Source organism: Papilio xuthus, unplaced genomic scaffold (genome assembly GCF_000836235.2).
Source record: "Papilio xuthus unplaced genomic scaffold, Pxut_1.1 DF826933.1, whole genome shotgun sequence".
Classification (NCBI taxonomy): Eukaryota; Metazoa; Arthropoda; class Insecta; order Lepidoptera; family Papilionidae; genus Papilio; species Papilio xuthus.
Window position 1 is genome coordinate 6,254,823 of NW_013531716.1, and position 12,353 is coordinate 6,267,175.

Below are 12,353 nucleotides of genomic sequence, written 5' to 3' on the forward strand. Positions count from 1 at the left end.
ATTATGGAACTTGTATGTAAAGTTTTAGTGGCATACCTTTCCAGTTTTCTTTTACTAAATTATACAGCAACCACCCACTTGTTGGCATTGAAGTTATTTTAAATTATATTTTAAAAAATATTAATATTAGATGTTGCATATTTGCCTGTGATTACACAGTGTTTGCCCACAATTTTGTCCATTAAATATAACATAAATGTTGAGACTTAAAAATATATCAAATTATTGAAAGTGATTGATTTCATTCAGTAATTTTATTAATATTTAGTAACATATTTTCACCATTTCTACAACCAATAATTATTTATTTTACAATCAAGTACAGTAGTTAAGTTTTATTTTCAGCTTTCCAGTGCAGGTGTTTCTTTTTGTTCTTCTTTAGTTGCTTTTAAGATAAATTCTAAGTCCTCAGACATAATTTTTTGTACTACCTCTCCTTTTTCAGCCATAATGTCTTCTATATTCTTCTTTCCATTCATATCAGTGAACCAATTGAGATTGTCTGCTATAAGATGTTTGTTTTCACAACCATCACATATAATTATAACTACACCTTTGTAATATGCTAATTTTGTTATAAATTTTGAATTTCTATGATTACAAATTTTACATGTAAACATTATTTGAAATTTTCCTTCATATTTTTTCTGTTCCGGTTTAGAAAGGTCAGGTAGTGCGTTAGGAGTAGTTGCAAGTGTTCTTATGGATTCCAGATGTGTTCTTGATAAACATAACGTCATTTGCTTATAGACATGCCTCCTTCCCAAAGTCGAATTTCCAATGCCCGAGCGTAATAGTATGTTTTTGAATAGTCCTGGCTTATGAAACTTTGCTAAAAAGTTACCAACAGTTCTGTGAGTCATTATAACCTAATTTTTTTAAGTTGTAAAATCCATAAGAAACATATGCTGCAAATCTGAACTAAATGATTGATTATTTAATTAAAATCAAAGTATTTAACATAAATCTGTACTTTTCGTGCAAATAAAAATATAAAACTGCAGAATTTGACAAGCGATCACGGACGACCAGATGACATTGACAGTTGGGCTGGACCAAAGATTCTATGAAATTGACGAAAAAACAGATTATATTTGAAAATTGTGATAACAGATGTCTTGTTTTGACAGTAGTGGCTGTAAAATCAAAATTCAATGGCTCATACGTAAAACAAAAAATAAGTAACTGAAAACATAACCTTAAACTAAATTTCCAACTAGTTTTAAATTTTCCAAAAGCAAACAATAGTTTATTTTTAAAAGTAAATTAAAGTGTATCAAATAGATAAATTCGCTGTATTGTTTCAATTTATTTCCTAGATTGGTCACTTGTTGTACAAATGTAAATTTTCGTTAGTGATTTGATAGCAAATTACTTTTTAATTACTTTGGTCATAAAAGCCATAAAAATAAGTACTATGGAATCTATTTGGTTTAAACCCGAGTTTTCTAATGAAATAATACAAAATCCTGATATTTTAGATCAAACACAAAATGTTATAACTGGTAAGTTAGTTCCTATAATTTACTTTGCAATTATTATTATTGTCACCACTGATTTTTTCTTATTGACGTTTAGGTACTAAATAGAATAGTATCGGCATATTAAAGAGGATACTTTGATAATTATTTTGCATTGTTTAACGAAAATATAGGAATAGGTAACATTTGGTTATCTTTTTATGTTTCAATGAATTATATTTCATGACAGAATAGATTTTTGTAGAAAGCGATATCTCTTACAAATACTGTTAATAAATATTGCAACAACATTCCAATTTAGCTATGATTCTTTGAAAACATATTTTATATTCAAATTTCAAATACATTTTAAGATTAAAACACAAAATAATTTTTCACAGATATTATATCTGGACGAATAGAAATAACAACACTAGTTGAAAACATGGCTGGAGTATTAACAAGCAAAGAGGTTGATAATAGAGAAAAAGGAATGAGATTCTTTACAAAAATCTTAATGGAATTGCCGCAAGACTATTTATCAGATATACAAATAAAATTTATATCAAAATTCTATGTAGATAGATTGAAAGATAATCATAAAATCATACCGACTGTTTTGGAGGGCTACTTAGCAGTAATTGACATGAAGAATTACAATATGCAGAATTGTGGTGAATTCTTTACAACTTTGTTCCGTGAGGTACCTTGTCAGTCACAAGTACGGCAGGACAGATACCATATATATTTAACTGTGCAGAAATTGTTGGAGAGGGATGTTAACTGTAAGTAAACAATAACAAAATAATACATAAAACAGATGTCCATTGACATCCGCAATTGCAAATGCGATGTCTACTTTTAATTAACAGGGGAGGGGATGTACAGAAATAAAATATTGCCACTTCCTATGGGTCTCCTCCTCCATCAAATCCACTTTCCCATCCCATAATTCCCTTAAAGAAGGATGGGATGGGAATGAAGACTAAAATTAGATTTCTTTTGCAGATATAAAAACATTGGGACCAGATTTTGTGTATGGAGTCATATCATCTATTGAAGGGGAAAGAGATCCTCGCAATTTACTGTTCCTATTTAATTTTATTCCTATCTTTCTAAAACATGTACCATTAGGTCATTTAACGGAAGAAATGTTTGATGTGATCTCTTGTTATTACCCAATTGACTTCCATCCATCACCGAATGATCCTGCAGCTGTCACAAGACAAGATCTGGCTTCAGCATTGATACCGTGTCTGTGTGCTGTGCCAGAGTTTGCAGAACACTGTCTTGTGCTTCTAGTTGAGAAATTGGATTCCAGTTTGAGGGTTGCTAAAATTGACTCTTTAAAATTACTGGTAAGTGATTTCATATATTTACTATGACCATATTTTTTAGATCTAAAAGAAAATTTTTAGTTATGAAGAAATAAGTGCCTAGTACCTAAGATTTTTTTATATCATGAGGTGGAAAACAAGCAAATGGCCACCTGAAATAGCGGAAGTAGCGATCCCATCATTGCCCATAGATATACAATTACACATGTGTTACCTACCTTTAACTGACAGAGGAGGACAGGGTAAATGTTCTTTCTGTGCATCCCAGAAAGAACATTTTCCCTTTCCATTCATCCTCTAATCTGGAAATTTACTTCTACTTTCCATACTTTCCGTATAAGAAAAAGTATGGGAAGGGAAAAAGAAATAAAATTGGGACTCCGGGACGCCCATTCATCAGACGAAACGCGGGATTGCTTCCAATTTACGTCTGAAATTTTATTTATACCAACAACAATTTCTCTATTGTTAAATCTATAAATAAATGTAGTTTTATTTATTATTTACAGGCTGAAAGTTGTAAAACATTTACAACTGAGAGTTATAAACCATTTTTAAAAACTTTATGGTCATCAATACATAGAGAGATTACTCATAAAACAGATAATGAGTTAAAAATGGCAGCTCACGAAGCATTATCAGCTTTAGTATCAAAATTAGCTACAACTGTTAACACGGATCAAGAATTTGAAAATTTCGTTAAAGGAATAATAATATCTATTCAAACAGCTTTAGCTGGATCTACAACCGCATCACAATTTTCTCAATCAAGTAAAATATTACTAACCACAGCAAATGCATCAAAAGAATCTTGTTATTTAGTAGTGAAATGTATGGTGCCAGCGATCTCTGCATATTACGAATTCAAAACATCATCCAAATTACAAATTGCTAGTATAGAATTTCTTGGTGATCTTTACGATTTAGCTAAACACTGGAATGTACTACAAGATTTGAATGAAAATATAGATGTTATAGTACAGCTCTGTTTATTAGCAGTTAGTCAAACAACAAGCAATTATCAAATAGCTGGATTCAGAACTATTATTAAAATGGCTGATGTTATAAAATCTAATTTAATTCTACCATTTGTTGAAGTTCTAACATATAATGTACAGCATTCACAAGATAGTGAATTGTTAAAAATAAGTGTCGAAGCGATCCATGCTATTGCTACACATAATCCTGAAATGATAATGAATTTGGTCGTTAAAGGAAAATGTGATTTAAACAATTTGACGGAGGATAAAATTAATTTACAAAAACGTTTAAATTTACTATCTAATTTAGCAAGTATAGATGATTTTACAAAACTAATAATAGAAGAAATGTTAAAAATAATAACAGAGAATGAAGAAAGTGCTCCTAAAGTTATTGAAGCATTAAATGAAGCAATCTCCGATACCACTTTATATACAGAGGAAAAGATAACTGAAATTGAAAGCGATCATGGTCTTATAGATTCAGTTATAAATTGGTTATTAAGAGAGATTAAATTGGGAACATGTGAAGAATCTTATAACCATGGTTTCACATTAATAGCCAACACAATAAGTAGCTTACCATCGGACAAACAACATCAAATACTATTAAAATATACCAAGGAATTGATAGATTTGTGTAAGACGAATGATCTGAATTTCTTAGTAATTGAAAGTCTGTATTTATCAATTCATGAAAATTTATATGATTTTGTTATAAAAGATATTATGTCTTTATCTTTGAGATTATCTTTGAATAGTGACAATGATACGGTTAGGCTGAAAGCGTGTGTGTTGGTGGCACATTTCTTGAATAAAGTGGAACATGGACAGAAATTTGATTTCTTATATGAATTATTGAAGGATTACTTGTCGTCTTGTAGACGGGATGATTTGTCTTTATGTCCGAGACTGATACAATTATATGCGTGGATAACTAAAGCTTTAGTAATGAGAAGCAGTGGCCAGTTCTTATTTTGGTTAGAAAAGGTAAGAACTCTTTGCTTTTTTATTTATAGACCAATATGAGTATCAGACACGGTGGGCATAAGTCAAACTAAATTATTATAGCTCACTAGCGCCCTCATGACAATGTGAAAAAGGTCTCGCAAGGTCCTTTTCATACTACAAGGACTTATGTACCTTGATGGCAGCACCTCTTGTATCAGGCCATATATTATTGTTTATTTATATTAATTATTATAAAAATATGTGTCATTTTTATTCTTAAGTATTTTTTCTGACAGTACTAAGTGCGATACTAGCGCCCCTCTCGCCTAGCTAAAAATCTTTTTTTTTTCAGATTCTCGTTTCTATAACGAATGAAGATTATGCCAAAGAGGGTGCTGAAGCCATTCGCCTTATAGTTACAGACTTTCAAGAATATCTGAGCAGACGGCAACACTGTAGAATAACTCCATTTTACAAACAGAGAATGTTTCAATCGTTTTCTAATTTAACAGGAAAACTTGATTTATTGAATTCAGAAGTAAAGGAGTATTATTTATTAAGTTGGGCGTATATTTTAGAGAAAACTCCTAAAAGTGTTCTTAATAATCATCCTAATAGAGTAAGTAGGAGATTTTTCAATTGTCTATACAATTTTATTACTATAAAAGCAATCCTTTTGCTCATATAGCTGTCGCCCGCGACTCCTTCCGCGCGTAACTAAAACTTAATAAGTAGCCTAAGTATTTTCCCACACCATGTTCCATATCTGTGCCAACTTTCATAACGATCCGTTGAGCCGTTCCGAAGATACCTTCTAACAAACATCCATCCCTGCATCCACCTGCTCATACCTGAAATCGTTGAAATAGCGAATTGACCGTTGCCCATAGACATACGCAATTGCAAATGCGTTGCCTACCTTTAATCGATGAGAGGATTCACAGAAAGATAACATATTCCCCTTCCATGCATCCTCTCATCCGGAAAGTCCACTTCCACTTTCCATCCTTTCCTTATGAGAAATAGGGTAGGAAGGGAAAGAGTACTAAATCATATATAATATTAGTATTTTTTTTGTGTTGACGTAAGATTATCAAACAGATGACTATAACTGTTTATTTACCCTAATCGGGTTAAAAATCTGAATGAACTTTATGATTAATCTTGTTTTATTTCAGGTCTCATGTCTAGTTATAGATGGTTTAGAGTATGACAATAAAGAGTTGCTACAAGTAATGCTGGATGTACTCTGTCACTATGTGCAAGCGAAACACGTCACAGTTGCCGACAGCTTACAGACTATATTGCCTCGGCTTATTAAACTCTCCACATATGTCAAATCTATGGTGAGTTTACTCCTTTAATAATAATAATAATACCTAGATTTGGGTCACGAGGTTACAGCCATGTGGCGTATGAAATCGACTACCACTATTCCGATAGTCTTATCGGTGAATAGACTAATAGCGAAGAATTTCAACCAACATCTCAAGAAGGTCTCGCTAAACAGTTGGATTAAGAGCCCGATACAAAAGGCAGTTATCCTAGAAACCGTACGCATCATGAGAAGGTTTTGTCTCTGCAGCCCTCACCACTGGTTGTTTGAGTCATGGGATTCCGCAGCCGGTGGTGTTCTATTTTTAATATAATATGTTTTGTATAATTTTTATATGAAACGTAATATATTAAGAATATGATAAATGAATACGTATAATAATAATGTACATACACACTTCACTTCAGACACAAACTAACCTTAACGCTAACCGTAACCGTCCAAAATTGAGTAGTTATAGTTACCGTTAAATATGACGTCAATTTGACGATCGTTAAAATGGTGCAACGAATTTTTTCAGTTATAATTATAGTTAGTTTTTTTTTTGTATGTGGGTTGAAATTTAGATTAATGTAAGTTCCTTTGAACCGATTTTAAAGAGTGAGGAGATTCGATTCGTATTCTTTCCTGTAGTGTCTGGTTAACATTTGGCTTTATTTATCTCTATAAATGGATAGGTGATTGCTTGGATATAATTTAAACGCGTCTGTTGAAGTTACATGATAGTTAATTATTTTGATACTAGCTGTCGCCCGCGACTCCGTCCGCGCAAGATTAAAAACTAATTAAGTAGCTTATGTATTCTTCCAGACTATGTTCCATATGTGTGCCAAATTTCATCAAAATCCGTTTAGCCGTTCCCGAGGTACCTTCAAACAAACATCCATCCATCTAAACTTTCGCATTTATATTACTAAGATTAGTAAGAACTAAGATTATTAGTTGGACTTTACACTATAACTTCAAACGATCAGCGCCAAATTGGCGAAAATGAAATAGGCACACAATACCATATCTTATAGCCAGTCCATTTTTAGAGGTCAGTGGTCAGATTTTTTTTTTAATTTTTGAGCAGTTTATTTTATAAATCTTTGTGTTCTGTTTTAACTTTATTTTTTTTTATTAATTTCAGGATGTAAGAATAAAAAGTTTGCAGTGTCTATTTGAAATAGCTAAAGTGTATCCAACATCAGTTCTTTTACCTTACAAGCAAGATGTGCTGTTAGATATAGCGCCATCTCTTGATGACAAGAAGCGGTTAGTACGCAATATGGCGGTGCAGGCGCGTACTCGTTGGTTTTTAGTCGGTGCTCCAGGAGAAAATAAAGAAAATTAACAATATTATTCGTTAAATAACGTAATTAAATATCTTATTTTGTCTAAAATGTTTTTTTTACCAAATTACAATGATTTGTATCATTAAATGTTAATAAAAAATGCGATGTTCTGAATAGATCTGTTAAATATTTTTGGCAATTATTTTCATAGTTTTATCGGGTATTTAAGCATTTATTTTTAAACACAAAGTAAACAATAAAACAGCCTTTCTACACGTTCACACACACGTAATTATAATTATATTCACATATGTATTTATTTTTTTATAAAAAATCTTAAAAATGCTTCAATAGTTCCTTTGTAAATGTAACACAATATTCTTTAGGAATCATACTGTTTTGGATTTAATTGAAAAAAAAATGTATAGAAACATAAAAATGCCTTTGCTGCATTGTAATTTTATAACATGGACTATTTGTTAATATAATATTAAATACATTTGTTGAATTTCCTTGTTTTATTTGAAAAGTACTGATGGAGCTCACAAGATCCGATTGAAAAAGAAGACATGGATGAATATCATCATCAGCTCACAATACGTCCCCACCGAGGGGCTCGGAGCCTACCCTAAGTTATAGGTGATTAGTCCATAATCAGCTACGCCGGCTGAGTGCGGGTTGGATGACTTCACACATATCTTTGAATTTCTTCTCAGATATGTGCAGGTTACATCACGATGTTTTCCTTCACCGTAAGAACGTCGGATAATTTTACATATGTAAATCGGAAATCGAAAAACACATTGGTACATGGCGGGATTCGAACCCAGGACCTGCAGATTGCAAGTCAAGTGCTTGACCCCTGAGCCACCGACGCTCTAATGTTGCAGACAGTTTCAATTATTAACGCGACATAGCCGTCTCTATCAGAGAACTTATATAAATTTGCATAATCTGTTATCCTGTCTCCACTCCATTGTTAATGAACTCTTCGAAACTTGAATTTAAATAATTTTATAGACAGACCATAGGCTATTCAGTTCAACTTTTTGTGGATAATTAGATCCCGATTAAATAAAAGCAAATTTTTGATAATTATGCTTTAAAAAAATTGTGACATACTAGCTGTTGCCAGTGACTCCGCCCGCGTGGAAAGAAAAAAAATCATTTGTTCCCGGCAATTATTCGAATTTTTCTCACCGTTTAAACCTTCCCTAAACCTCCACGAACATTTCAAGACCAAGATAAAATAAATCTGTTCAGCCGTTCTCGAGTTTTAGATAGACCAACGAACAGCAATTGATATAGATTATATATATAGATTTATCATAATACTGTTATCATGTTGTTAGTAAGATCTGGAATTAAAAGTAAAAAAAAATTATATTATATTATATATCTCGTAACATCTCGATAAAAAGTTTTCATTAACTTTATCTTAACCCCTCTTCATTAGCTCGTATTTTAGTGAATCGACTAATTAAAATCGGGACTGTAAGTGAATCTCAATTAATCTTAAAACGTGTAAACTTTTACTAAATAGATTAGAGAATTTATATTCAAAACGGGGCAGCGACGTAAACCCGAAAGTATATCCCCAGACAGTTAATTCTGCGAATTTAAGCGTGCGTCCTTCTCGTGGATTAGAAAAGCAAATCCGATTCCGTCCACTGGGTGTTTCAATTAAAATTTGCATAACTATCTTTGTTCGGAACGAATGGAGATTAATCACTATAAAGTAAGTAATCTCTTTGTCATTACTGTTTGGAAGTTATTAATCTACCTGGACTGAGGATTCATTTCATTCATAAACACAAAAGGTACATCTTACTAATATAAATGCGAATGTTTGTATCAATAGATGGATGTTGTAGGTGTCTCCAGAGCGGCTGAATGGATCTCGATTAAATTTTCCATACATATAGACCATAGTCTGGAAGAATACGAAGGCTACTAATTGTGTTTTTTTATTTCCGCGCTTACCGAGTGGCGGGCGACAGCTATTATTATACAAACATAACAAACACCAGTATGTGTTCCTTTTTTATTTTATTTTTCTAGTTAAAAGGCTTTAAAATATCTGTGACGAAAGAACAGAAAAAGTTTCGTATCATATTAATTAAGATAAGAAATATTTTAGGTTATTACTTGAGCACAGAATCCTTGCCGATGACTTAAAGACGTCACCCGCAAACTGACTATTATTTGTATTAACCAAAGGAGAAGCGGGTCGCTGTTGATGTTAGTTGGAGAGGGGATCATCGGCAAACCTGCGCGATTAATCCTATCTCTTGCTACGCAATATAACGATGTACTGATCTGAGAGATTATCATAATACTTCGTCAGAAATATTTCAATTGTTATCTTTGTTAGGTTGGTATTAAGAGGAATCATTAGATAACATCATAATTATGATGTTTGTGGATAAAAGATACGGAAAACTGTTATGTAATTTTAACTCCTACAGCCCTATAACCTTATGAAACTATAAGTTTTTTTTTTATATCATAAGGTGGCAAACGAGCAAGCGGCCACCTGAAATCGCTGAAATAGCGAAGTGACCGTTGCCCATAGACATACGCAATTGCATATGCGTTGCCTACCTTTAATCGACGGAGGAGAGGATGCACAGAAAGAAAATATCTTCCCTTCCACATGAATCCTCTCATCCGGAAAGTCCACTTCCACTTCCCATCCTTAGAAAAAAAGTAACTTAACTGTAACTTATATCCTTATAAGTTAAAATTAAGGTTATATTCGATTCCGGAAATGAAACATTTTATGTGTTTTTATCATTGCAATTGCCTTTTTTATCCTGGTAAGTTCCCAATAAATACCAGTTAGTTAATTTTCTATCTTCTAATGTGTTGTTAAATATAAATCTGAAGCAGTTCGATTGATTTCATATAGATGTCTACCTTAAGGAGTAACTACAATACTGAATTGTTTCAGAGTACGAGTTAGATTTAATTTCCAGTGAATAGACGTTAGCTATTAACTCCATTGTTGTAATAGTACAGTCGGAGTTAATTATTAAAGTTTCAATTGAAACTATTCGCCGCCAAGTAGAATGATACATCGCCATCGAAACTTGCCGCAGTTAAACGGCACGAATTATGAATGCGTCTGAGGAAGTTGGGGGCTTAAAATTTAATACACATTGTATGGTCAAAGAATAAAAGACACTTCTCACTTACGATCGAATTTATTAAAAAGAACTCCCACTATAGAATTCGAAAGGACGAAGCAACTATTTTCGTATCTGTCTAGCTGCAAAAATAGAGTTAATAATATAAAAATTCTAGGTTATTTGAAAAAATATCTAAATGCTAATGAGTCTGCATGCCTTGATACACGTTCGTTAAAAACCCTGTTAGTATTCTGTTATCCGATGCCCTTCGCTTTGATCGCGGGGGTGACTACAGTTCACTGAGTTTAAAAGAACTTTTTTTTCGAATATTTTAACCATAAACAAAGCTTTTATTAAAAATAAAACAAAAGACAATATTATTTCAAGTTGCTGGCATGTAGATAGAATAATTTGCCTTCAAAAAAAAACATCTCTTACAATCTTACTACCTAACTTATATTATAAATGCGAAAGTTTGGATGTTTAGATGATGTTTGTTACTAGGTATCTCCAGAACGGCTAAACGGATCTCTATGAAATTTGGTATAGATGTAGAACACAGTTTGGAAGATAACTTAGGCTACCTATGATCCTGAAAATGTGTACAGTTCATTTGGGATAAGTGAATTAAACATGTTTATTTGTTAGCTCCGCAACTGATAAACACATTGAAATTTGACACAAGTATAGAGCATAAAGTCGCGGGCAAAAGCCAGTCATAGTTATATTTACTCACATTTGTGTCGATTAATGTCTTAATTTATTGAGTAATATTTATTGTATTTTGCATTTAAATTTGATATATAAAGTTTACTATTTACTAAGCTTGCAAGTAAGAACTAAGTCGTGTTTATGTTGAGATTTTTCACACCGGTACTCGTTTTAAAGCACTTATTTTTGTCCTGAGCCTGCGAAATTTTCATTCTGCAACATTTATCCTGAATAAATGAGGCGCTTAAAAAGGTTTTCGGCTGAATTTACTTTCATAAATTGTAGGCAATTACAGTAAATAACACTTTGAGGTTTGCTACTCTGCATGACAAAAATTTTTACCGTAAAATCTTTTTACCTTTGTAAAAATATGTTCATAATGTCAGAAATAATACTCTTAAAATTATGTTACAATTCATTGAACTGATTTTTTAGTCATAAAATATGCATATGCTTAATGATATGTTATTTTAGAAGTACAACGTCGAATATATATGGCCAGCATGTAAATTAGCAGAAGTCAGGAATATAAATGAGTCCCGGGAGGGTTAATGCTCTTTTGAATAAATCGCAATGAACAGTACAGAAATACATTCTATAAATAATAAGAAACAACTTTTGATTGATAAGATAATATAGTTAAGTTAAATAAAAAGCAGCTGTTCAAGGCATAAATTCGAAAAAAAAGAATAAATAGTATCCTATATCCGTCTCCTGTCTCTAAGCTACCTCCTCACCAATTTTCAGCCATATCGGTCGTTCTTTAGTTAAAAATTGTGTAACTAACACGACTTTCTTTTATATATAATAGGTATTAAATATTATGTCTAATAAGCAAGTAATTTTATTGTCACCCATACAAACATCTACACACTTGGAACACTGCCACTTTACAAAATGCGGAAAGAATTTATTATTATTCAAATGAGAAACTATTAAATGAAAATTATAGTTGCAATTAAATATACATTAGCGTTGTTAGTTTCAACCACCAAGTGTTATTAATGTCTACAATATTCACTACAACTGCATTTAAACTGAGGAATTGTCCTCAATTTTATATTTTAAATTTAAATATCTAATGAATTATAAGATCTAAAAAAAACCTTATGTAAAAAAATCTATTATTAGAGTGAGTGACGGGCAGTGTCCGCAAAATAATACCAGTCC

At 32.1% G+C, this 12,353-nt stretch overlaps 2 protein-coding genes across 2 annotated transcripts; one reads left to right on the plus strand and one right to left on the minus strand.

Moving 5' to 3' along the window:
- Nucleotides 1-230: 230 nt before the first annotated feature.
- Nucleotides 231-1,281, minus strand: LOC106122126 (DNL-type zinc finger protein). The gene has a single exon (XM_013318002.1). It carries the CDS (start codon nucleotides 861-863, stop codon nucleotides 342-344), a length of 522 nt encoding a protein of 173 aa, XP_013173456.1. The 5' UTR covers nucleotides 864-1,281; the 3' UTR covers nucleotides 231-341.
- A 31-nt stretch (nucleotides 1,282-1,312) lies between these two features.
- Mms19 (MMS19 nucleotide excision repair protein) lies at nucleotides 1,313-7,762 on the plus strand. The gene is made up of 7 exons (XM_013317999.1): nucleotides 1,313-1,505; nucleotides 1,862-2,245; nucleotides 2,469-2,818; nucleotides 3,307-4,767; nucleotides 5,081-5,347; nucleotides 5,907-6,074; nucleotides 7,197-7,762. Exons 1-7 carry the CDS (start codon nucleotides 1,418-1,420, stop codon nucleotides 7,398-7,400), a joined length of 2,922 nt encoding a protein of 973 aa, XP_013173453.1. The 5' UTR covers nucleotides 1,313-1,417; the 3' UTR covers nucleotides 7,401-7,762.
- The last annotated feature ends 4,591 nt before the right edge of the window (nucleotides 7,763-12,353 follow it).

What these genes read in the sequence shown, in the direction of transcription:
- LOC106122126 (XM_013318002.1), bottom strand. Translation starts at nt 863, where the DNA reads ATGACTCACAGAACTGTTGGTAACTTTTTAGCAAAGTTTCATAAGCCA.
- Mms19 (XM_013317999.1), top strand. Translation starts at nt 1,418, where the DNA reads ATGGAATCTATTTGGTTTAAACCCGAGTTTTCTAATGAAATAATACAA. An exon ending in TTGACTCTTTAAAATTACTG is followed by an intron (nt 2,819 to 3,306) that starts GTAAGTGATTTC and finishes TATTATTTACAG; the next exon opens with GCTGAAAGTTGTAAAACATT. An exon ending in TCTTATTTTGGTTAGAAAAG is followed by an intron (nt 4,768 to 5,080) that starts GTAAGAACTCTT and finishes TTTTTTTTTCAG; the next exon opens with ATTCTCGTTTCTATAACGAA.